The sequence below is a fragment of the Sylvia atricapilla genome, chromosome 4, assembly GCF_009819655.1.
Source record: "Sylvia atricapilla isolate bSylAtr1 chromosome 4, bSylAtr1.pri, whole genome shotgun sequence".
NCBI lineage: Eukaryota > Metazoa > Chordata > Aves > Passeriformes > Sylviidae > Sylvia > Sylvia atricapilla.
Window position 1 is genome coordinate 11,157,625 of NC_089143.1, and position 24,904 is coordinate 11,182,528.

Sequence of the window (24,904 nt, forward strand, 5' to 3'; positions counted from 1 at the left end):
ACTTAGATTGGAAATTGAAAAATACTGTAAAATTGATTTTGAGGTATTAAGGCATTGATATTTAATGATCTTGAGCAATTAAGAGGAACATAAACCAATATTACTGTGCTCCTCAGTGCTTAAGCAGAGTAAAGCTTTATTAGTAATTAATATCAGTAAGATAGTTGTACTATTGCTATTTTCTTCCTGTCTCATAATGTTCATTCCTGTAGTATAAACAATGCAGAGTATATAAATAGCAAAGTGTAGGTACTGCTGTAATCTAGTGACAAGAGTACTTTGATAAAGGCAGTCAAGTTGACCCAGAGGTTGTTTATCTTCCATTTCAAGCTGGTACATACTAAGTGTTTGAAGCAGGACCAGTGTTTCTTTTAGTTGTGTGCAAAACCATCCTGAAAAGCATGATTCTTGAAATCTATAATAGTTCTGTACAAAATCTCTTAAGAGCATGCATAGCATACATTTGGAAGTAATTAATTGGTATGAAGATGGACACAATAGTATCCTTCCAGTTTCCTTGCCTTTGATCAGCTGGAGGCACATTATACTGACATGAGGTGCAGTTGAACAGGGGGGTCAAAACTATGAATAAATACATTTTTTATGTGGCCTAATACATTGCTAGTATTTCTTATATACTTTCTCAGAGTTCTATTTTAAGAAATGTTCCAGGCACGAAAAGGAAATCAGGCTGCTTAGCTGACAGGGGTGGTTTCCTTAAGCTTGTTGGGAATTAAGGCAGACAGTTTTCTTCAGAAGATGATTAAAGGTTCTCCATCACTTTCTGGATTGTATTTGTTTGTGGTGCCTTGATCCACAATAAACTGATTTTGGTTGGCAAGAGCTGCTCTTTCAGATAATATTTTCTCATTTCATTGGAAGAAAATGTTCTTAATGGTCACTGGAGAGAATTCTTATCACAGACTTTTGCCTCATCCTAGTCACACAATGTGTGAGAATTTTTTACTCCATCAAGATACGAGTCTATAAAATACTTTTTCTAAATTTGGAACCAAAGCTTCCAACGTCTAGTCAGCCATCATGAGTCTATAATCACTATATGATTCTGATGGCTTTTTAATGGTAATGCTGTTTTTACCTGCAGACCATCTTCAAGTATGATCATAGCTCCACAACTATGTTTTTTTAAATACAGTCTTGAAGAGACTTGCTTCATGGATTTGCAGTCCTAGCTTGCCAGTTTCCTTTGAAAGTTGTGCTGATTTAGCTATAGGCCTTGGATATTGTCTTTGATTCACAGAATTTCATGTTGATGATTTTTCAGTAAAATAGTCTTGAAATACTGAAAACCGTCTAGTTTTCAATAATATTCCTTGAGGACTGTGAGCTCATGTGCTCAAATTTGAAATGTTCAGTAATTTATGTTTTTTTACTTTCTTTCTTGTCCTTTCTCTTCCCAAAAAGTCTTTTTGTTCAGTGAAACATCTGAAACTTTTTTTCCCCCAAAACTGACCTATTTCTGTCAAGCTAAAGCAAAGACTACTTTTGAAACCAGATCTGCATATCTGTAGATTGTGTTTTGGATAACACATGTTGTTATCATAGATTAACCAATTATTTTCTCTAAATTATTAGTACAAATTTTTAGAGAATCACAGAATCAATTAGTTTGGAAAGGACTTTTGAAATCATTGAGTCAAAGCTATGACCTAACAACACCTTGTCAACCAGACCATGGCACTGAGTGACACACATAGTCTTTTCTTAAACACCTCCAGGGTTGGTGACTGGTGACATTCCAATGTCTAATCACCTTTTCTGGGAAGAAATTCTTCCTGATGTCCAAACTAAGCCTCCCCTGGTGCAGTTTAAGACCATGTCCTCTCATCCTGTGACTGGTTTCCTGGGAGAAGAAACCGATCCCCACCTGGCTGCAGCCTCCTTTCAGGCGATTGTAGAGAGCAGTCAGTTCCCCCTGAGCCTCCTTTTCTCCAGGTTAAACACCCGCAGCTCCCTCAGCTGCTCCTCACACGCCTTGTGCTCCAGACCCTTCCCCAGCTCCGCTGCCCTTCTCTGGACACCCTCCAGCCCCTCAACATCTTTATTGTAGTGAGGGGCCCAGAACTGGGCACAGAGCATGAACTGTGGCCTCTGCAGTGCTGGGTTCAGGGGGACAGTCACTGCCCTGGTCATGCTGGCCACACTGACCCAGCCCAGGATGCCACTGGCTGCCTTGGCCACCTGGGCACACCCTGGCTCATGCAGCTGTGGACCAGCACTTTTCCACTGAGCCACATTCCAGCCACTCTGCCCCAGCCTGCAGCACTTTATAGGGTTGTTGTGGCCCAAGTATTGTCCCCTGCGCTTTGGTCTTGAACCTCAACAAGAAACACATTTTGAAACGCTTGCACATTGAGGTAATTCTGTCTTATTGTGGAAACTTTTGTTGGGACTCTTGAAAGCACGCTTTTGTGGAATTTTGAAATTATGAAACAAGGCAATATGTATGTCACATTTATTGATATTTTCTATGCTTTGAGGATAATGAGAATAATACTAAGGAAGGTATTTGATAAATTACAATTATAGAGACATTTTGGTTCTTTTCACTCAACATTGTGCAGCACTTACAAAATATTAGCATAATTTTAAGTATCATAGTGTTTTTTACTTTCTACCACAAGAGGAGGGCATGGTATTGGGTCATATATAGCTTTTTGCAAGGGAGTTTTACATACCAAAGAATTTTGTGTATTTATGGAATTTCACATGGAAAATAAGGAATCATTTTGTTCTTCAGCATGCAGATATATGGCCACCTGCTGGAAAAGCAAGAAAACAGTCTATAACTAAAAGTCCAAAGATCAAAGGCTTACCACTAATTCCCATTCATCAGGAGAAGAACACCTGTAAAATCAGAGTGAATACAGAAGTAAGTGGGGTTAAACTTGATGTAGAACTTCTAACCACAATGCTGTAGTAAGGGGTCCAGTAATAATGAACTCCCTAGAGCTGGATAAATATAAAATGCAGATGCTCCTATTATCAATGTCTCACCCAATATTTTTGTCATTAAAGGAACGTCTAGGACAATTTAATGCGAGAAAGTTATTGTAGTCCTAACTTGCATAACCTCTCTATAACCTCTGTCTGTTCAGTAAATCATAATGGACTTCTATTTGTGCGTGGTTTTTTTTTTTTTTTTTTGAGTAGAGGTTGTTCATTGGGAGTAAATGAGACTTTTAGCTGGAAATATTATGCACATTATTACAGTATGTGTGTTACTTTTAATAAGATCCTTGAAAACTGTCCTGCATGCATATTTTAAAATATCTTTTCTTCTGTCTAAAATAACTTCACTGTTTTAGTTATCTGCTCTTTGAGCATAATGGAAAAGCTCAGACGGAACTAACTTTGATACATTTAAGTTGCACTATTATTATTCTCAAAGAAGAATAAGCAGTTTTAGTTACAACTCTTTGAATAGACTGAGCTTTGTTACTACATTACGTGCACTAATGATATATCTGAACCTTATCATATTAGCTTGAGATCACCTTCTGGTATCCACATAGAAATGCTGATGCCTGTGAGGAGAACTTAATTCCTTACTTCCAGCTAAGATGTGCACTGTTCTGCTTGGGAATATTAGTGGTAACTAGCCTGACTTGCAGCAGTGAACTGTTGAAACAACAGCATGGTCCTTTGACTGCAGCAGTATCATTTCTTGTACATTTTAAACATTTTGAAAGGAGGTAGTTTATATGGGATGTGTTATCACCACTAACAGAGATGGTGGTTCAGGTACAGAGTGGTAAAGTTGACTTTTTCCACAGTAAAATTTAAAACCACTATTAGCTCAAAGATACCCAGAAACTGAGTTTGATATTAGTATATTTTACAAAAATGTCTATCAAATATCTGATTTTTCCTCATTGCTGGAAGCAGTTTTATTGTGTGTTAGCAAGATAGATGTGTAATACCAAAGTTTTGAAAGATTCTGTAACTAAGAATTCTAATAAGAAGTGGAACCAAAACATTTCAGTTATTTCTACACCACGTGTTGCACATATGGATACTGTATTTAAAATATACATATTTTTATATAGATTTATTTAATTGAGATATTGCTGTATATCTGCAGTAAGTATTTGATTTTATTTCAAAATACAAGAAGACTGAGGAATGAGGAAAACCCTTTTCTTTCAAGCATGATCAAATAGCATACTGACTTACAATAGGTCGTATAAGAAAGGCCTACAAGAAGGCCCAAACCCAGAATTCTAAAATTCTGTGTATCCAAACAAGCTCCTCCCTAATGTTTGAGTAGCTTTTAATGTTTCTTTTTAACATAAAGGAGGTATTAAAATTCCAAGGAACAAGTGGCTCATATGCTGTGGATAAATATCTCCATAAAAAAATGCAGTCAAACTGAACAAGTTCCACACAGGAAATAGAAAAATGCCCAAAGTCTCCCTGAGCTTTTTCCACCTTTTGTTGTCAAGAAAGACACCACACACAAAATAAGCATTCCAGGACCTAATTTTCCTTTAGAATTATCAGGCTTTTCCACAAAAGAAATGTTCTACCTACTGCCACACCAACTGAGTAGACAGAATAAAATAATGAAAATTTAGATGCAGCATCTGGTTTACCTTTAATTTTCTACAGCTTAAGAACTTGAAAAGAGCCCACCAATATGCAAATTGCAAAACAAGCCAGTCTTTATAACACATCAGTTAGTATTTAACAGCTGCTGAAAATGTTTATGTGATTAAAATTATCTCTCGTATATTCATGTGGCTCAGTCATTATATTATGAAAACTGCAATATACACAGTTGTATTCATTCCATCAAACAATTCTATGTCTTTAAGGGTATATGGATCTGCTGTAAAATGCTGAATTTAGTCTGCTGTGGTAGAATGAAAAATCAAATTGTGATTATATGAAAATAAATGTCTTCATTGGCATGGTGCATGATTTATGTACATTTCAGAAGTATCACTAATTGAGAATTTGCTAACTCAAAATGCTTACTAAATGATAATAGGACAACTGTGGTAATATCAAACTGACTGCTGTCTCAGCTCTTGAGTAAATTTTGTTTTTCTTTAAAACTTATGTGAAAGTAATGAGCCAAAATTGTAATCTAAACATTTTTTTTGATAGAGTGTGAATAAACTTATTTCTCTTTGCTTGTTTGGTAAGAATATAGAACTACAAACTGGAAAATCAAGATTTGGTGAATATCATGATAATGAACTTCTGGAAGAAAGAATAAACTTGAAAGAAAAAGCATCTATTGTGGCACAATGTTTGGAAAGAAAGGAAGAGAAAGTGCGAAATCATGCAAAAACACATCGAAACTTGATTTCTGAGGATGATGCAGGCTCAGGGATGACTGAAATACACCAAAGACCACATAAGACACCGAAGAAAAATAAGAACAAAATGAGCAAAACTGCTTTGGAACTAGATAGTAAATTGCCATCAAATGTGATTCAGGAACTAAATACAGTGCTGCAGAAGAACAGAGCACTTCATGAAACCTCCAGCTGATTTCCTGAGCCTGAAGTGTAATTATTATATGTATATTCTTGTGTTATATATATATATATAGGTGTGTTTATTTTCTATTCAAAAGTAGTCTGTTCTGATGTGAGTAGTTTGTACAGTGCAGGGGAAATAGTTTATATGTGGCTATTGATTTTGCATATGTGTATGCCCCATGTTATAATTTAAGACTGAAGTGGGAGAAGTGATTATGTAAAATTCCTGAAGTTTGGAAGTTTTACTGCACAGTGCAAGGACACCAATGTTTTGTCTATTTTATTATTGTTGTTATTTGTTTCAGATTTTGTTTGATACAAGGATGCTAAGAACTGTCAAAGCTTTTGCTCTGTTTGTACCACCTTGTAAATACTGGAGAGATATTTTTAAAAGACAAGATAACTCTGAAATTTATACTATTGGCCTGCAATATTTTTAATTGTCTAACACTATAAAAATTAGTAACATCTGATTTGAAATTGATTTTTTTGTTATTTTTGTTTGTTTGTTTTTGTGGTTTTGTTTCTATTTAAGGAGAAAATGGGTGTTTGCTTCCATAGAATTGTCCTCTGACAAGGTGTCATGTGAAAGAATCAGAAGGGAGAGAAATGTAGTAGATGAGACAACGTATTAATTCTTGTATCCTGAAACTGTGTCTCTAGGGTGTACATCTGATTATGACATCTAAGTAATGAGACTATTGAAGAGGACAAAATAAGTCTTCAAAGCAAGGTCTAATGGGTACGTGAATGAGAAGAATAGCACCATCTCAGTGGGCTGAAATACTTTTCTAAACAGGCCTTGCTCAGCTCAGAGTGACAAAGGCAGGCTTTTCTATTGCTCTTTGAATAGAGCTTGCTTGGTGCTAACAAAGTTGCTGACCTCCTATGAATATTTAGTATTTAAATGAGAAATTAATTTCTTTAGGAAAAAATGGTCCCCGTGCAAACAAATCAGAATGGTACCAACACACTCAATCAAGAAGTGCCAAATCCTAAATGAGGGAAGAGATTTACCCCTCTATTTACCATGAGGACAAAGGTAACAAGTATCCTGTTTGCAGGGACTAGGAAATGCTTAATCTGTCCTACAGATTAATTGTAGGCTGTCCTACAATTTTGCCACTGCTCTTCTGAGTGTGAGGGCTGGTCCCAGGGTTGAGAGAACAGCCTCTCTTGCTGCCTTTTGAGTATGTAGGATACATACAGCAGTTCCTGAAGATAGATGTAGCACAGTACAGCTACTTTGATTTTTAGGCCCAGAGTTCCTTAAATTTAAAATTCAGCATTGCTTTTCAAAACAAAACCTATTCAAGGAAGGAAAATATTTTCAGTTGTTTTGTAGATTTTAATCTTCACTTATCCCTTGGGATTGCTGATTTTACTTTGTTCCATAACACCTGGATGGGCAAAAGGCACTGCTGTGCTGAGGCTGTTTTCAGGTGTTGTAGTTGCTGTCTGGTTAAGCAGCAGGACCAACAGAGCAGAGCACTAATGAGCTCACATGGCACCTTTGCTTCAAGGGAGGCATTAATAAGAGCATCTGCTTGTTTTTGCTGCTGTCCCTTTTGTGGTCTTACTAGTCACACTGCCACAGATTTTCACCAGCCTTTTAAGAACTTACTGATGCCTTTAGTGTTTGATTGGAATTGGCCAGATCTCTTAGAGCAGGAGAGAGGAAGCACAGAAGCAGTATGCTCACTTATTCCCTCTTCTATTTTTGGTAGTCACAGGTGCCGTAACATTTCTCACATCATTTACTTCTATTCTTGATTACATTGAGCAGCTTAATTGGAAAAATAATTTGTTTGATTGAAGAAATTGGACAAGTGACTCAAATAATGTGTCTGGCAACTCTGCTAGGAAGCACAGAGAGAATGAGACCAAACTCAAATATTTTATAGTAGTATTTATTATTCTGGAATGTTGCACTGACAAAGCAAGTCTAGTCTTTCACCTTATTTGCACTTACCTTATTTGACCAGCTGTTAAAATGGAAACAAGTTTGTAGATTTTCATTTTCCCAGTGTGCTATTGACTGTTTTGCTACCTTCACTTTAAAATTGAGCCTCTTCTAATCATTGAAGCCTGGTCTCAAGAAAGCATATCAGCCTGAACTCAAATTGTATTGATTAAAGCTGGTGCTTAATGTTAATAAACACATTCTTAAATGCTGATTTGAATTGAGGCCTAATGCCAGCAGGAGAAATTGCTTTATTTCCTGTCAGGCTGGACTTGAATGTACTATATACAGTTGTACTTTCATTTGCAGATATTTCTCAGTACTGAGTTATGCTTCTTATATTGTTTATCTTTTTATTGGGACCTTAAGAATGGCATTCACTGCTGAAAGCCTCATGCATCATTTAAGCCACTACACTAATGGAATAAATGGAGCAGTGGAAGGACTTTGTGCATTGAAGTGAATATATCCATAAAGAAAATGGTCTGTGTATTTTTATTGGTTCTAAGGACTACAGAAAAATTTGTTCTCTTTCAAAACCATGTAACAGGTAAAAATATCTGTATAACTGCTGCTAACAGGCCATAAAAATCAAGAAGATATTCAACAAAATGTATTTAAATTTGGTGTTGTGTTTATACATACACAAACACATATATGTGCCCAAATCTATGTACACATTCACAGAGACACACTGAATGATGTCATTGTTAACACAAGTAAAATTTATTTTTGGAAGTAGCAAATAAATTTGCAATTAATTATTTTAAATAGGTATCAAAGTTTTGAATTAAACATCTGACACATAATTGTTGCACTACACGTTTCAGACTGATCTAAGACCTGCAGAATAAATGTGGTTTGCTGCAATATCTTAATGGCTGCTGATCTTTTGTTGTTCCTGTGCTATATTGAGGAGTGGTAAAGTGTAAATTTTAGAGAATTGATATTGAATGTATGCTATTTCTTACAACTAGATGATGGATTTTTTCAGAAAAATCGGTAAGAATATTAAAAAATAAAAATGTGTCTGCCCTTATGAAAGCTATTGAATAACCTGGTAAGAGCTTAGTTTCTTGTCTGCAAAGTGAAGTTAGATGGGAGACCGGAATTTTATGTATGGGCCTATAACAGTGAGAAGACTAAGATTAATATCTTAGTAAATCTCAGGTTCATCGTTACCTTGTTAAACTTCTGCAATCATGATCGATAGGTGTAAGGTTGACATGTAACCATTGTTTTTGTTGTTTAACATAATGCCTGTGTTCTGTTTGTGTGTGGGTTTTTTCACATTTATTAGGATGGGTGAGGGAAGCAAGTGAAAACCGAAGAAGAAATACGAGCTAGATTCTTTGTTTTCTTTTTCTTTACTTGAGCTGGATACTGTCTGCTGTTTTAGAATTTTTTCTTCAAAACAGATCTCTTTCTGAGGTACTACTTTGGGATGCCAGTTCAAAAGAGCAGTTTGACTAATAGGTTTTGTGCCTCAGCAGAGACTGCCGTAGTGTGGGGTCGATTTCACCAGCTGGGATCTAGAGTGTGTTCATGCAGCCCTTGCCTTTACTCTGTGACTTGGGCTGAGATGGGATTTTTGCATTAAAGGGTTTTGCCCGAGAATCTGTCCAGTGGGAAAATGATATCCCCAAAGATTTCTTCACTTAATGGGGAAGGCTTGGCCATATAGTTGATTTCTGTTTCTTCCTTGGGAAGAGCTCTGGGCTATTCTGCCTGAGGCGAGTTGTTAGGATGCCTCCAGCTCTGTCTGCCAGAGGCGCCCCTGGGGTGCCTTTTGCTGTCACATATTGGGGTAGTTTTAGACTGCTCTGGAGATACAGGTTTATCTGAGAGTAAAAGTTACAGGAATTTTATCTCACTGCTATGATTTTTCTCTATCCTGATTCAGTGCTTGCACAGTTTGTTTTCCTATGAGTGCAGCCAGACTACCACCAACTCCACAGCTCAAATTCCAGATTAAGAAGTCTAAGAGAAGATTTACTTGCTCTGCTGGGGATGAGGTTGGTGCCTGCAGGAATAAGGAAGGGGTGCATCTTTCACTGGTTATGACAATTTGTCATAGCCCTACCCTGTTATATCACCCCTCTGATTTTTATATCCTGTTTTCCAGTCCAGTCTGTTTCAGTGGGAGAGTCAGCTATCAGACTTTACTTGAATCTGAACTAGAACAGCATCAGTTCTGCTTGAGTCCAAATGGAAACTGAAAAAAATAGAAAAAAAGTACTGACTTAAGTGTCTGCTTGGAGCATAGAATGCTCTAAAAAATTCTTTTGATTTGGGCTACTTAAGACAAATTTCTGGATTTGGTAAGTTACATTGTTAAAACTGAACTATAAATGGGTGGGGTAGAAACAGACTACCTTGATAGATGGATTGAATGTACTTCAAGTTGAATTGTTTGCAAAACTGAGCCTATTGTGGCAAGATTGCCTAGGATGATTCAGTATTCTTCAACACAGTATTCTTGCTTCTGAACCACTGGAGAGATTCTCTGTGCTGTCAAAAAATGATGTATTTGTCAAACTCACTGTTTCTTGAGACTAGTCTGTTCTATTAAAAAAGGCAGAAAACCTCGCTAAGTTTTTTCAATAGCTCACAGTCAGTTTGGAGACTGCACTGCTTTACTTGTGGCTCCACTGAAAATGGGATCCATCTGCAGCTCAGTTAAGGGGGAAAAAATCCTGATATTTTGGCTCTTACCACTTCTGTAGCTTAATGGTTTAGTTATTGTCTTTGCTGAAATTTCTTTGAGAATATTCCTGTTATGCTTTGCCATCATCTTTCACTAGAAATTTATGATGATCTGTGATACTGTTGAGCAAGAAGGATGTGGCTGTTAATGCCAAATAGATAACTGTATCTTCCTGCTTACCTGTACTTTCACTGCAGTTCAGAATTTTACTTGGTCTACCTGACCTTACTTGAGCCTTGCCTCTTTTTGCTCTAGACCCTGTTCTGCATCTTAGACTCTGGAATATCCTAATCTTTAGGGTATCTTCTATACACCCCCAAATCTGGTCTAATTTATGGTTCAAACTTAAGCCATGATTTCTGTTTAGATCCCATTAAGTACCTGAATATATATATATATATTTTTTTGCCTCTGTTTACAGAAAGTATGTTCATTATGGTCAAGACCATTATGTCAAGGTTGCATTAACCTTTTTCTTAAGTCCTGATAGAGATCTTCTCAGTGCTGCCATAGAGAAAGGGAATTTGCTGAAGAAACACAGAGAGAGGGAGAGATTGAGATGTTGGACAATTGGTGTTCCAAAGTTCTGTAACCTATTCATATAAATGCCTCTAAAGATCTTCTACATTTGTAGTCCTCAGCAAATCAGAAGGCAAACTAAAGCAAATGTACTCTCTTTGCATTTTTAAATTACTTTAGTTCAGTTCCTTAATGATCCTATAATAATTGCTTGTGCCTGGTAATAACACAGTTTCTTGAAAATTATACCTTTGGCTGCATAAAATATTTTCTTTCAAAATTTAATTAACATTGGTTCATCCAGTACTGCAGACAGTTTAACAACTAATAGGTTGGTGTTTGCTCTATGTATGGGTTTTATTACATTGTTCTCTCCTCATCCACATTTACAATGTGTTTAATTTAAAATCAAATAATTTCTGTGTATTTGACTATTTTGGCTTTATATATCCATTTAAATTACAGCATGATTGAAATATCATTTCTTCAAATATATTGTAGCCATTAGCCTTTAGTTTATTGTGTCTTGGTAGTTGACGCTTCTGATGGGTGTCCAGCACTTACGTTTGCTTTCAGAGTGTCTCTTTTTCTCACTGTTTACTCATTTATCCTACATATTGGGACTGTTAAAGCTCATTAGATGACAAATATTTTAAACTGTGTATAGCAATTCTGAGGTCTTCCCAGGCTGTTACTGGTAGAACATTTTTCACATGAGAATCCTTACAGGCTTTCCTTCCAGGGGAAATCAGCTTTAGTGAGAGATTACAGAATGTTCATGTAGGAGAATGTCTTTGAGTCTTGGTTAAGTCACAGAGCAGAACAACAGCAGACTTTGTCCATAACCTGGAGACAGTAGGATTGGTTCCCTTTCTGTCATGTCTTGATCTTAAATAGTGCAGCTTGGCCAGATAAATGAGGTTTGAAAATGTTTGTGCAGATCTTTTCTAAGAACTAGAACACAGAAAACCAAATATGAAGCATGTCTAGAATAGCAATAAATCTGACCATTAGTTTAAGAAAGTTTCTGGGTTTATTCATTAAATAGCAAATGTGTTTTCACTGGTTTTTTTTCTACCAGATTTTAGAGAAAAGTTTTCACTAGCTTGAGCTTTCTATGTATTTTCAGTATTAATAACCAAGTTTAATTTAGAAAGCTTATTTTTCAAAACATAAATCTTGATTAAAAAAAGGTACTAGAGGTAATTTTTAGAAGACCTTTTATAAAGGTTTCCTTTTCTTTATACTAACTACGTCATAGCAACATTAACTTGTATAGTTGTCTCTTAATAGTATTTCTGGCATAAATGCATATCTTGTGATGATTATTGATCTTTTTTATGTCAGTTATGAAAAAAGTTCTAAAGTTTTTCACCTCTGACTGAATTAATAAAAAATGTAATTTTATGTTGTTTACCATTTACTCTTGGGGTTTGAAAAAATAACCTGACAGTATTACATAAAATATTGCTATTGAGATTCAACAGCCCTGAGTATGTTGTTTACTTTAATAATGCAACCTTGATTGGTTATGGACAGTGATGAGAAATTAGTTACAGAAAATCTGATGTTTCAGCAGTTAGCAGTTGAATTATCTCCAGCTGAGTCTCTTGCAGCCGTTTCCTCTTTTTCCAGACTACTTGGATGTCAAGAAAAGATATTAGCTTAGAATTCAAAATATACAGCCAGAAATTTGTCTTGAAAATTCTATTACAGAAAATCCCCGCAAACTGCCTACAACAGATAACCTTTATCTTTAATGTGTTTTCAAAAGTTTCTTTTATTGAATTATATTTGAGAGCCATTTAACAAAACAGAGGGAGGACACCCATGCTGAAATTTAAATCAGTTTTGCTGTAGGTGGATGTTGCTTGCCTCAGAATAATTCTTTTTCCATCAGGTGGGTTATGGTGATCAAGCCAATGTTTTAAAGTACTTGACTTGAGGTCAGAATTCAATGACATAATGTTGCACCTGTGTCTTTCTGGGGACTTCAAAGGTGAATGTTGTCTACATGGTTTCATCAAATTTTTATTTCAGTTATTGTAGATATCCTGAGGCAGTTCAAGGTTGTAGAATTTAGGATGTTCTTTAATTCTCTTCCAGCTTGTGGACACTGTAGTTCTGTAAAAAACAAAAGTATTTTTTCCATATTTTCATCAGCTGTAACAGTGTTGAATTCTCCTTTTGAATGTTACCTTAAATAGAAACTCCATCCTCACAGATACTGGAGGTTTGATGTAATTTGGTTTCTTTGGCTAATCAGGCATTCATACAGCCAAATACTGGATATCCAATAGACATAACCTGGTATGTTTGAAAGTGTGTAACAAACCAGAAAATGTTAAATCATCTCATCTGTTACCTGTTAGTAACCTTTTTTTGATGATGCTCTTAAAATCACTTTGGTTTTTATACTAAAACTTTCATTACAGTTAAAAAAGTGATTCAAAGGTATTTTACAAATCAACTAACATTATTGATTCAAGTTTTACTTTCTAGTTTTTGTTTGGGCTTTTTAAGCAGACATTTTAATAGACAGGCACAGCACTAATTTTTTTTTCCTGATTGCACTAAGCAAAAGCACTGAATAGATAAGAAATGTTGTTGTATATACCCTATTTCACCCTAAAACCTCCATTTTCAACACCTTTAAATATTTTTTTTTAAATTTAGTTACTAGAGAGTGGTCAAGTTGTTTTCTGGTACACTCATGCTCCCTGTTATTATGAAGAGAATCTTTACCCTCGCCTGTTGTCAGCTGTTTGGAAATAAAAATAAGTAGTAAAAATTAAAGACAGATCTGTTGCTTCCAAAAGTACAGTATAGTGTATACTGCCTCTTTTCATAAATTTTTTCATCTTCTTAGCTCTTGATATTCACCTTTCTATTCCCTAATGTATCATTAGTGAGATGAACACATAAAAGTGGATCCTTCCCTCATGGCCATACAGGACCCTATCATAAAATTGCAAACTCACCATTCAAGTTATCTCTTTGCAATTAATGAACTGTGAAAAGAAATTGCACAGTGAAAGATTGTAGCTATATTTATGATTAGGTTTTTAACAGAAGGCCAGTTTATATGCTACTTGGATTGAAAAAATTACTTACTTTCTCCCACTATATTTTTATTACCAAGATAAAATATCTAGTAGGCCAGCAGGAGTAAAAATCTGAATGCAAGCAAAATTATATAGGCGTTATTCTGAGTAAAACAATGTCTCATGAACGTTGCTATTTATATATTCCATTTTCAGACAATATTTGTAGTTTATGAAGAAGTTAGAGTTCATATCATCATCTGCTTTTAATAACAACTTTTGAACTAATATGTATACTAGAAACTGTTTTCTTTCCCTGAATCAGAACTTTTTGCCATGGAATTCTAGGAACAAACTGTATTTATATTTTAAAAGTATTTTTAAATTTCTTTCACCATCAATTAACTTAATTGACAATTAACTGAACCATGAGAAAGGCTTCCCATGAAGGCGAACACCTACCCCATTCAGCATGCTATACATTCTACACAATCTAAGAAAGAGACATGTGGCCATTCTCTATGTTCCCATTTAAGACTAAATGTTTGTTCTAGTGTACTGAGATTTGTTTACACTTTATTTTAAGTTGTGGAGCTCCAGTTTCCAGTGGAAGAGAAAAATTTCTCATCGATTTATTTGGTGTTGCCCTAAATATTTACAGGTGAAGGAGATGTGTTGCTTTAAAGAGGTTTCAGGATAAGGTGGTCAACTAGTTTTAACAGCAATAAAAGTTCCCCAGGAAGCTGCATCTGCGTCTTCAAAAAACAAGTAAGATCATCTCACTCTGATCTACAATTTGATTCATGCCCCCAAAGGCTAATGTCCAGCACATTAGGCATAATTGAACTGTTGAGAAGCAAAATATTAATGAACTGCCTTCCCTTTGGAAGTAATCTAGGTTTCTCATTACTAGCACTGCCAGCATTCTTGTTCTTAGTGTCTAATTGATGCTTAATGGCTCTCTCTTGGTGGCTCTAATTTTCCATAATTAATGTGCATGTAAAATGAATCTAGTAAATAATGTGTCCTTATGTACCACATGCTGAATAATGTAAGCAAGCTATTATAGGTTGCTTATTTTTGCCCCTTGTGGTTTTTAGATCTCACAACTTTGCATTAACTTGGAGCTCTGAGGGAAAAATCTACCAGGCTCAGCTCATTGAAACATAAAACCCAGAAACAATGAAAAAATTCTACAGAGCAAAGAGATCAAGTAGGTTCTTTTTTATTGTTTCTTTTTCCATACCAAACCAGTCCAGTGAACAATAGGTTACAGAATTTTCAACTAATATATATATTAGACTGCTTTACAAATATTCATCTCTAAACTGATTGTGTTCATAATATCTAAATGTTTTGCAGATGGTCTTTGTGACTAATTACCAAGACAAAAGTTCTCCATACTTGTAATATATAGTGAAATTATGAATACAAATATTAAGTTTCATGGCTTGTTGAAATTATATTGAGGGACTCTACCCAATGGAATTTTTTTTCCATTAAGTATGGGCTGATTTTCCAGAAAGTCAAATATCAGGTTCACTAGCCAGAAATTTGTTTTCAATTAGAGAATCAAAATTTTCTTTTTAGTTTTTATAATCTTTTTTACCACTCTCTACTCTTCCGTGCAGAATGCTGGCTTAGTATTATAGTATTTGATAACTGTGATTAAAGAAATAAAGATTTTCTCACTTTATTATTTTGCTGCTGTTATTTTGCATTTAATCCTGCTTCCCTTAAAAAGTTTACTGAGTTTAAAAAACTTTCAGTCAGACAGGTCAGGGAGTCTCAGCCCTCAGAGAAAATAGATACCAAAATAGTGTCATCTTTTAACAGTTATGCTTTTAATAAGCTCTTTTCCAGGTGCTGTTTATAATATACAGTCTGTTCCATAGAAATCAAATTGAGTTTTCATTTCTTCTGACTGAAGTTAGAAAGGGCTTGGTCATCAGAATTCTGTACCAGTCTTCTTTTTTCATCTCTTCATTTATCTACTGCCACTGGAAATTACATGAATGTTAAATCTAGGTCCATGCAGCAATCTGGCAGCAAGGATGCCTGATTTTGATGTATTTTTCCATACTGATTCAAATAAAAATTGAAGTAGAGAAAAACTTAAATAAATATGGATTCAGCTTAATTAGAGGAGAACTCCTGACTATGATAAAGTTGTCTGTAAGTGTAAATAAGTGACAGTCCACTATTGCATGTCTATTATAAAGTTGTCCAGCAGACAACTTGCCCAGTTGTCTAGCAGACTGGTGACACAAACACTTTTGTGCTAGTATGTGTACATTTTGAATGAAAATATTTAGTCATGGCATTTCTCTTTGCAGTTCATCAGCTGTTTCTCTAATGCTAATGCCCCTTCTGCTGCTGTGAGTTGTTATGCATGTGTATATTAAATGTATTTTGAAGCTGCTGTGGTTGCCTCGTGGTTAAGTTGACAGCAGGTGCGTTGCCTCAGGTTTGCCTGCTTTTCACTGTTTGCATTTTGTTCTCACGCAGCTTCAAATAAACTATGTATGTTTTTAGAAAATTATCTTTGTTTACATTCTTCTCCTCTGGGAGGAGAAAGATGATTGATGGTGATGTTCACCAATGAGGTCAAAGAGGTGACTACCTGTGTAGCCAATCTTGGCCTGTCTGTAAAATTGTATATATTTGGAGTCAGAAAAATAAAGTGGAGCTTTCCTGCAAGACTTGCTGCTGCCTGCCTCATCCTTTTGTGCTTGTAACAGCAGCCACAAGTGTGACCCTCTGTCACAGCAGGTGTGTTGTTGAAACCAGGTGGATTGCATTGTCCAGGAATGCCAACCTGACCTTTACTCCTGGCTCCATTTTCCCCTTTCTTCAGGCTCCCCCCTCCCACACTTCCTAGAATTCCAGGGAGAGAGGTTCCTTCAGTCCCACAGATGCATTTCTAGTGTCAGATTAAATTAGGACCTCTGTTCTACACAGACTGGGAAATGGTCACACACCTCAGTTACCAAAACATTTGTGGGAACATTATGGGCACCAAAAACTAGTAGTGATATTTTAAAACAGCAATGCAGAAATGAATGAAAGGTGCCTTCACTTTCTTTTTATGGTTTCTTGAAATTCTTCACTATAAAATGAATCAAGAATGCAACCCATGTTTTTCATGCCATTGAGATTTTTGTTGATTTTTGGGTGACAGAGAGATAGAAAAAAAAATGTTAATCATCATTAACGTAGTAATGGAGAAGAACTAAATATATTAACTCAAACAACACCATTCCCACATAAATTCCTCTGCATGTAAAAACAGTGGTTGTTTCTGAAACCTAAAAATTTTGTCTAAGTTCTCCGTGAGTGTTAAGTCATGTCTTACAGTATTATAGAAGAACCATTAATCAGTCAGCCATTGAACACAGAATTATTTCTTTTAATTATAAATTATTATTTAAAGTTTAATGAAAAATATTTAAGTAATTTGCTAAAAAATTTGAATTTTCAAACTGCTTTCTTCAAAATGTTAAATTGGCACAGATCAAACATTAAATCTAAATGAAAGTCCAATATCTGCCCCATATATCTAAGTGAAATCATTTTTATATACATATAAGTGTTAAATTCAAGTTCAACAAAAAGACCCCATTTGTATCTTAACTCACAGAAAATTACTACCATCTTATTAAAATCAGGTCAAGAGAAAAATGGAATGGAATTACTAGATAAACCTTTTTTCTTAATCCCTGCAAAGTAATTTGGAGACCTGGTGATAAGTATTTGAAGGTGCAATGTTGATACAATTTTTTTACTTTATTATAATTGCCTTACAGCACATTCATCTCTTGTGGTGCCTTGCAGTGACCTAATACGAGTGAGATCTGAATGTGGACCAATCTAGATAGAAAACGCCCCTTCAGCAGGGAAAAAATAATGGCTTAGCTTTTGGAAGGCATTGCAGCAAAGGACTGAAGCTGATGCATGTTGCTCTGCGCTGCTTATCTGATGTATATTTTCTACTTTGTCTGCAAATTCATAACCTTCAAGAAAGGCTTATGTAAAGTTATGAAAGGCTGTTTCCACTCTATGTAGTTTCTGCCAAGAATCAATTTATTTTATGGTGAAGGGCTATTTTAAAACATATTTTCTCAACTCTCTCAGCAGATAGTTCAGGATAATTGAGTCACTTGGAAATTTAGGCTTTCAAACAGTTTCTTTCTTTTATTCTGAATGTTGTGATCTTACCTTCAGCTAAGAAAGATTATCTAGACTTGGAATACTGGCAATCTGCTCCTGTTGAGCAGAAGATGATTTTATTTCCTAGATTTCTCTGCTCTTATTTAAACAATAACTGATGCAGATAAATGGAGGTCATCCACTGCTAATACGAGCAATGCAGAATTTATCAGTTTTCCATAGCTAATCTGGACACTAAACTAGTTAGGTTTTTGTTGGGTTTTTTTGTGGGGTTTTTTTGTTTGTTTGTTTGTTTTTTCCCCCCGGTTTGGTTTGGTTTGGTTTGGGTTTGACGAAATCAGTAAGTGCAGTAAGTATAAAAACAGTGTACTCTGTAATATTAAATTATAGCCCAGGTGTTTAAAATATTTTAGAAAAAGTATGCCTAAACATTATTTATATTAATGCCCTTTGGCTTCACATGTAGTGTCATCATTCAACATGCATTAGGCAAATAATCCTGAAATGCAGAGAAGGTTTGTTAACCATGAGAGAAAGTGGTGTATAAAATATTTTGAGGCAATTATAGTGCAAGTTTCCAGTTGCGGATTGTAATGTGCATTCAGGCTATGGTCATATTTAATACATCACAGGCATAAAATTTGTGTTTTGCTAAGTCTTACATGCAAAGAGTTTTTCATCTAGTTTTACTTTATAAATAATGAAAGAAGGTGAGATAATGATGTCCTACCATGATTAGGTGTGCTGGCAAGGGTGACTCATCAATCCTAACTCAGCCCTGTGGAAAACAGCTTCTTGGATAACTTCGCAGTCAGAGAGAAACATTACACTGTGTACAGTATTTCAGCACACTTCCAATTTAATGTTACTTTCAATTCAAATTAGAAAAGGAGAACTTTTTGGCAAATGAACAGTTTTTCCTTATTAATGCTGAGTGGAAAAGAGAGGAAAAACAGCTATTGACAAGTGAAGATACATATCCCACCATATGGATTATAACACTTTAATTATATTGTTCTCTTTCTTTTTATGGCAACTTTTAGTGATAATAATTTTTCAACTAATTAAAGACCAGCTGCTACTTAGCAAGCTAGGCACCCAATTAGGAATCCAAAACCTGGTAAACAACCTTTACTGCCAGACAGCTAGTTGAATCACCTCCTGTCATAAGCATGGAAGTCTTTTTGTAGTTTTTATAAATGCACATTTTGATCATATTGATTAGCTCTTCCTTGAGACTAACAAAAGAATCCAACACCATGTTCACTTTTTTTTCAGGACAGCCTGCAATACCATGTGGTTTTCTATCTTTTTAATTATTATTTTAAAGTTTGCTAAAAATTAAAAGATTTACTGAGCAGAAAGCCAGATATATTTCCTGGATGCAGGCAGCAGTTTGCCTGCAGCAGCTTCCAGCGGCATTTTAATAAGAAAAAATTATCTTATTTCAGACTGAGGTCTACTTTTTCCCTGTAGTGTACTGTCCATATGAGTGCAGCCCGTGTTTTTCCTGTATAGTGCTGTGGAGTTAAGAAAATAATCCATAAATATATTACCTTTACTTTGTTTATGAAATATTATCACTCTAGAACTCTTTTGGACCACCAGTCGTGGAAAAGAAGTCTTTGAAAATTATCCCATTTTTCTTCACGGATCACTCTGATATATATATATATTTACTTCTGAATTTAGTGGCAGAGACAATGGGAAAAGGGAAGGAATTCTTAAGATAACAAAACATGAATGTAAGTTCAGGTGCACAGTTTAGGAAAAATATAAGATGACTCATATGGAAATTGAATTATTCATATGTATTCCAGCAAACCGTCTTTGAATTGTAGTAAGAATAATCAGCTTCTGGTTTATATACACCCTTGCTCAAAAAGACAAAAATATTAGCATAAATCAAAACTAAAAAGGTAGTAGCTACAAAATGTAGTTGTAAACTTGTCCATGAATCTGGTGCTTAGTTAGCTAGTAGTGAGGAAAAAGAAAGCATTACAAACCTAACAGGAATTTTAAAAGCATGAGAGAAAAAATTGAGAAGTCTTGGATTGTTAGGTTAAAAACCAGATTGAAAGAATTTGTAAAAGAACAATAAAAATTTTGTAAACTCGATATATGAAGATTTATATTTCATAGTTTTAGTGATGAGAAGTCAGTCATGTCTTCAAAGCAGACTGGCAGCTTCAGGTGAGAGAAAGTTTCCCATAAAAATGATAGCCAGTTCCTGTGGCAGCTGTTGCTTTATTGCCTTTGCTCTGGCTTCGGAGGTCTGTCAGCATAGAAGGTAAACTTCACAGAATGAAAAGTAAATCTCTCAATAGAACTACAACACAATAAACTTTGAAATTATAAAAGGAAAAAACAATTTCTCAAAACAGCATGGTAACTCTGTCAAAAGGAATGGACTCAGATGAAGATATTAGAAGAAATAGATGATTTTATGAATTATGCAAACATCAATGTTTTTCAAATGAGAGAGAATTTATTTAGTTACTTTGGAGAAAAATATAGATACTCCATGATTTAACTGGAAAATGTAGTTTCTAGTGTCAAGATCAAGAAATGTCACATATTTTCAGTCACAAGCATGAGATCAGGTAACTTGCCCAGGCTCACATTTTCAGCTAAATGCCTTTCTTGCCATCATCTTATGCTGCACCCTACATTCTGACTTTTCTCAAGAAGAATCAAGATCATCTGCTGTAACATTTTCTCCCTCTTCCTGCCACATGTGAATGGTTGATTTTACACAACTCTGCCCACCTCTTCTGCTAGTCTTGATCAAAATGATTTTGATCAAAGGATTGCAAGCAGAACAACTCTATTTGTCCTTCCCAGAATCAACTTGGAATCAAGGACTCTCTTGCTACATAGAAGAATTAGGTTATCAGCACCTTGCAACAACAGTTCTCTACTCCCTGCACTGCTTGAGCTAGTATTTTTGCCTATAGCTCTGCTGAAAGCTCAAGGTTTTGTTACACTGCTAAGCCTTTTTTAAACCTTGTTCTATTACAACAGACTGAAGAAAAAAAAAAAAAAAGACAAAACACACACAAAAGTGGTAGAAAACTGGTATTGGGATTGTAGTTTTCCCTTTGTGGATGAAGCTGTGTTCATGGATCTGGGACAGCAATCAAGGTGATATTAACAGTGAGTGTACCTCCACTGTTCAGCAATACACTGACTTCATGAAGTTGCACTGAGAATCAGCTGGCAAACAAATTTCTCTTATTTAGGATTAGATTAAAACTGCAATCAAGATATATCCATCAGAGCTGGATGTACCAGCTAAAGTTGAAGCGTCTCAAAGATGTTTTGAACAGCTTTCTTTTCTGAAATACTTTTGTAAATTGCTTTCTTTTAATGCAAATAGAAGTATTCTGAGCTTTTGTGAGACATTCATAGTATTGTTACTGAGTATTTTGAATGCTAAGCAGCTGTTCTGCAAAGTTAAATAACTTAGCCATTTCCCTTTTTTTTTTTTTTTTTTTTTTTTGTGAAGAATTGATGAGCTTAGTATACTTTATGGATTGTCTACTTGTTATATTTAATTTTGTCCCTTTTCCTTCTCTTAAACCAAATGTAAAGAAATTTAAAACTGTATCCAAGTAGTATGTTCTTACTTTGTATATGTTGTAAAAAGGACATCTAAGCACTAGATGTTTCAATATAGTGGTGACTTATTTGATTAGAGTTAGAATTTGGTTATCTTCTCCCATCTATTTAAAATGACCGTGTGTTATAATCTGATTTGTGAGAGCTGTCTCTGTTCGAACTAATGTGCAAATGAAAGCATATGCCAAAGTCAATAATATGGGTTTTATTTAAAGTTATTTAGAGTCACCACCTTTATACAATCCAGGTTCTGAGTATCCACAGGGTGGTTGCAGATGTTCCTATTATTCGGGGTAGTGTGTTACTTCCTATTCCATAGTTAGCCACAGTGGGGATTTTTGTCCAGGTGCATTAACCAGGATATTTTAACCAGACCTTACCTCTGCTTGGCCTGGAATTAGCACTTTCCTCTTGTGCTTATTTCAAGTACTCACTGTGGTGGCTTAATTATGGCAAGTTCCTTCTATGGCTTTCACAGTGTTTTGAGACAGATAACTATGCTCTGTAAGTCCTTTCACCTTACAAAATTTGGGCTATAGATAGAGTTATTTGCTTTTTACACACAGTGTTTAAGTTTGTAACTTTATCTATGGGTAGCCTTTATATTAAGAAGTGTATTTTTTTTTTTTTGGTAGAATTTGTTTCATTGTGGCTTTACCTGGAAATTTCATTCTTAGCGTGCAGAAATGCGTAGCATGGAGGTGGAGTGATGGTGGTGGCAGAAAAGTCAGTAATGATGTATACTGAAAGGTGACCTCAGCATTACAGTAATGCTAAAGTTGCTCTCTAATAGGAGGGGAGCTATTCAAGTCAAATGCAATCATTTTACTCTTCTTAAACCAGTTACATCTTAGGGATTTTTAAATACCTCAGCACAGGGCGGTAGAACTGTAGGAGGGGACTGCTGGAACACTGTGTCCAGCCTCCTAAAATTACTCATGCAAAAAACCAAACCAAACCAAAAACCCCTACAAAACAAACAGAACCCCAAATCCAAACCAGAATATCTTCATCTTCCCTGACACTCACACCTGAGGTCCCACACTGGCCCCACTAAATGATAAAGCAAAGACTAGTGCTGCTTAACCTAAAGTAGCACTATAATGAGAACAGGGAAGAGAAAGAAAATTAAATAAGTTGCCAGTAGATCACATGCTGAACTGATTGTGGGAGGTATAGTGTGCCATGTTTGGCCAAGACAGATTTTAAAATCCTTTTTTCTAAAAGACAGAAAAAAAAAAGCCAGACTAAAATTTTAAATTATCAAAAAATTTCAGTAATGTTCTAAAGATCCTAAAGCCCCAGCACAACCATGCATTGTGCAGAGCAAGAAGAAGAGGGGAAGCCTGTAATGCAATCAACTAGCTTCTGGCATTACACAGCAAAGAGATTAATCCTCATGCTGCAAAAAACAAATGAGACAGCACAACTTTCCTCAGGTGATTTCAGCCTTCTTCCATTATTTCAAATATGCATGCACAGAGATTTACGTCTGTGTGCAGATCAGTGTGGAAACAGAGGTTTGTGGTCACACTGCAAGTACAGCTTTGCTTTGGTTTTCATGGGTCTGACAGAGATCATTATACAAATTATAGGAACTGTATTTCATTTGTTGAATAGAAGAAATTAATACATAACAGTATTTGTCCAGAGATTTGAATTAATTTCCTGTTCAATGTCTTTTCATATTTTTTTTTCTGTATGTGACATGTAAGTTCAGCATAATTTTTTTTTGCCTTTTTTTAACATTTATTATTATTTTGATATTTTTTATGGCTATAATAAATGGAAGGTCTGCTTACTCAGGCTGGGAATGAGGAGGCTGCAGTTTCATTTGGGGCCCCACATGCTAATTATTCATCAACATTGTTAGTGTTTGCTTAGTTATTTTAGACAGATCTTGATGAATCACAAGCACCTTTATTTCTTACTTTTCCAGAAGAGAGCAGGGATAATCAGCCTGCAGCAGGTAAGGAAGACAGCCTGTGCAAGATTCTGGAACACTGGAAATTTTATGCCAGTGCTTGAATTTTTCTTGAAGGTAGCAGAACATGAGATTGACTTTTGACCCTCAAAGGGAGTGTTTAAAAATATCAGTTATTTTAGTGCCCACTTTTTTGACTTACTGAATGCATCACTAAAGAATGGCTTGTTATGCACTTCTTACTGAAGGACATCTTAACCTGAGCTGCAGTTTGTCTGTAACAGCTCTGGCTGATAAGCTCCCTTTCTTTCTACCAGAATTCTGAAGAGTGCCTGCAAAATGTACAATGCTGTTTCTTTGCTCAAGCACAACTACTATTATTATTTTCAGCATTTAAATATCTTCACATATTTTTTGCATCTTAGTTTGGATGATGTAAATTTCATTCTTACTGTATTTCAATAGGAACAAAGGCAAGTCAGGATTCAGCATTGTATGGTGCATCTCCCAGAATTAGAATAACCTGCAGATGATTTAAGGTAAAAGAATAGAATAAAAAACAATTTATATATGGGAATTCAACTTTCTATTTTTTATATTGTCACATTATTTTTGCCATTTATGTTATTTTTCCACGGGACGAAAATATGTTTAATATTAATATTATTATAACAATGACAATCTATTAATCTTTGTTTTTCTAATAATCAAGTGGAAAATATTGTTTTTATTTTATTTTGAAAAAGTTTTCCACTTCACTTTTCTTAAAAATGCAACATCAGTGATAATAAAATCTCTAAAGACTGTTAAAGGAAAATGAAAGAAGCTACTAAGAATATTGTTCTCTTGTGGCAAAGTATGTCTATTCCAAAAAAAATTAAAGGGAATGAAGTTCTAACTTAAGGTTTGCTGGAACCTCAACACTTGCACTTTATTAGGAATATTTTACCAAGTTTCTTTCCATTCTAAAGTCATAAACTCTCTGCATTTTGATAGCAAGATAGAATAAAGATGTTACAGGAACCCTGGGTTCCTGGAATTCAAAAAGCTGTATCAATATATTAGTCATTGTTCTTCCACATGAATAGTGCTAGAAGTTCATAACTGGTGTAAAGCAATCAAACCACACAAGAAAATTACTGAACAAAAAAAAAAAATTCTTCTGCTTTGACATGTATTAGGAGAAATTACCTCTTTATAGCTGTTGCTCTTTTAACATACGCAAATGACAAGTGTTTAGTACATCTGTTCAACTGACAAAAGAGCTTTACATTTACTTGTCTCTACAAGACAGATAAATTAGAAATAATAATTCCTTCTGAAACCACCACTGTAGAATAAGGTAAAAAAATTCCTCTCATTGAAGTATGTATCATATATCTGACAGGTAAACCCAAAGAAACTTCTTTCTGTTATTATCTTAATCCACAGGAGACAGCAGGG

The 24,904-nt window shown here is 35.2% G+C and overlaps 1 protein-coding gene across 1 annotated transcript in view; it reads left to right on the forward strand.

Annotated features, from left to right (window-relative positions):
- ARAP2 (ArfGAP with RhoGAP domain, ankyrin repeat and PH domain 2) overlaps window positions 1-5,564 on the forward strand; it is a 116,540-nt gene extending 110,976 nt beyond the window's left edge. The window contains 2 exon segments of the mRNA XM_066317139.1: window positions 2,762-2,893; window positions 5,173-5,564. Coding sequence (XP_066173236.1) covers window positions 2,762-2,893; window positions 5,173-5,523 — 483 coding nt within the window. The 3' untranslated portion in view covers window positions 5,524-5,564.
- Window positions 5,565-24,904: the final 19,340 nt, after the last annotated feature.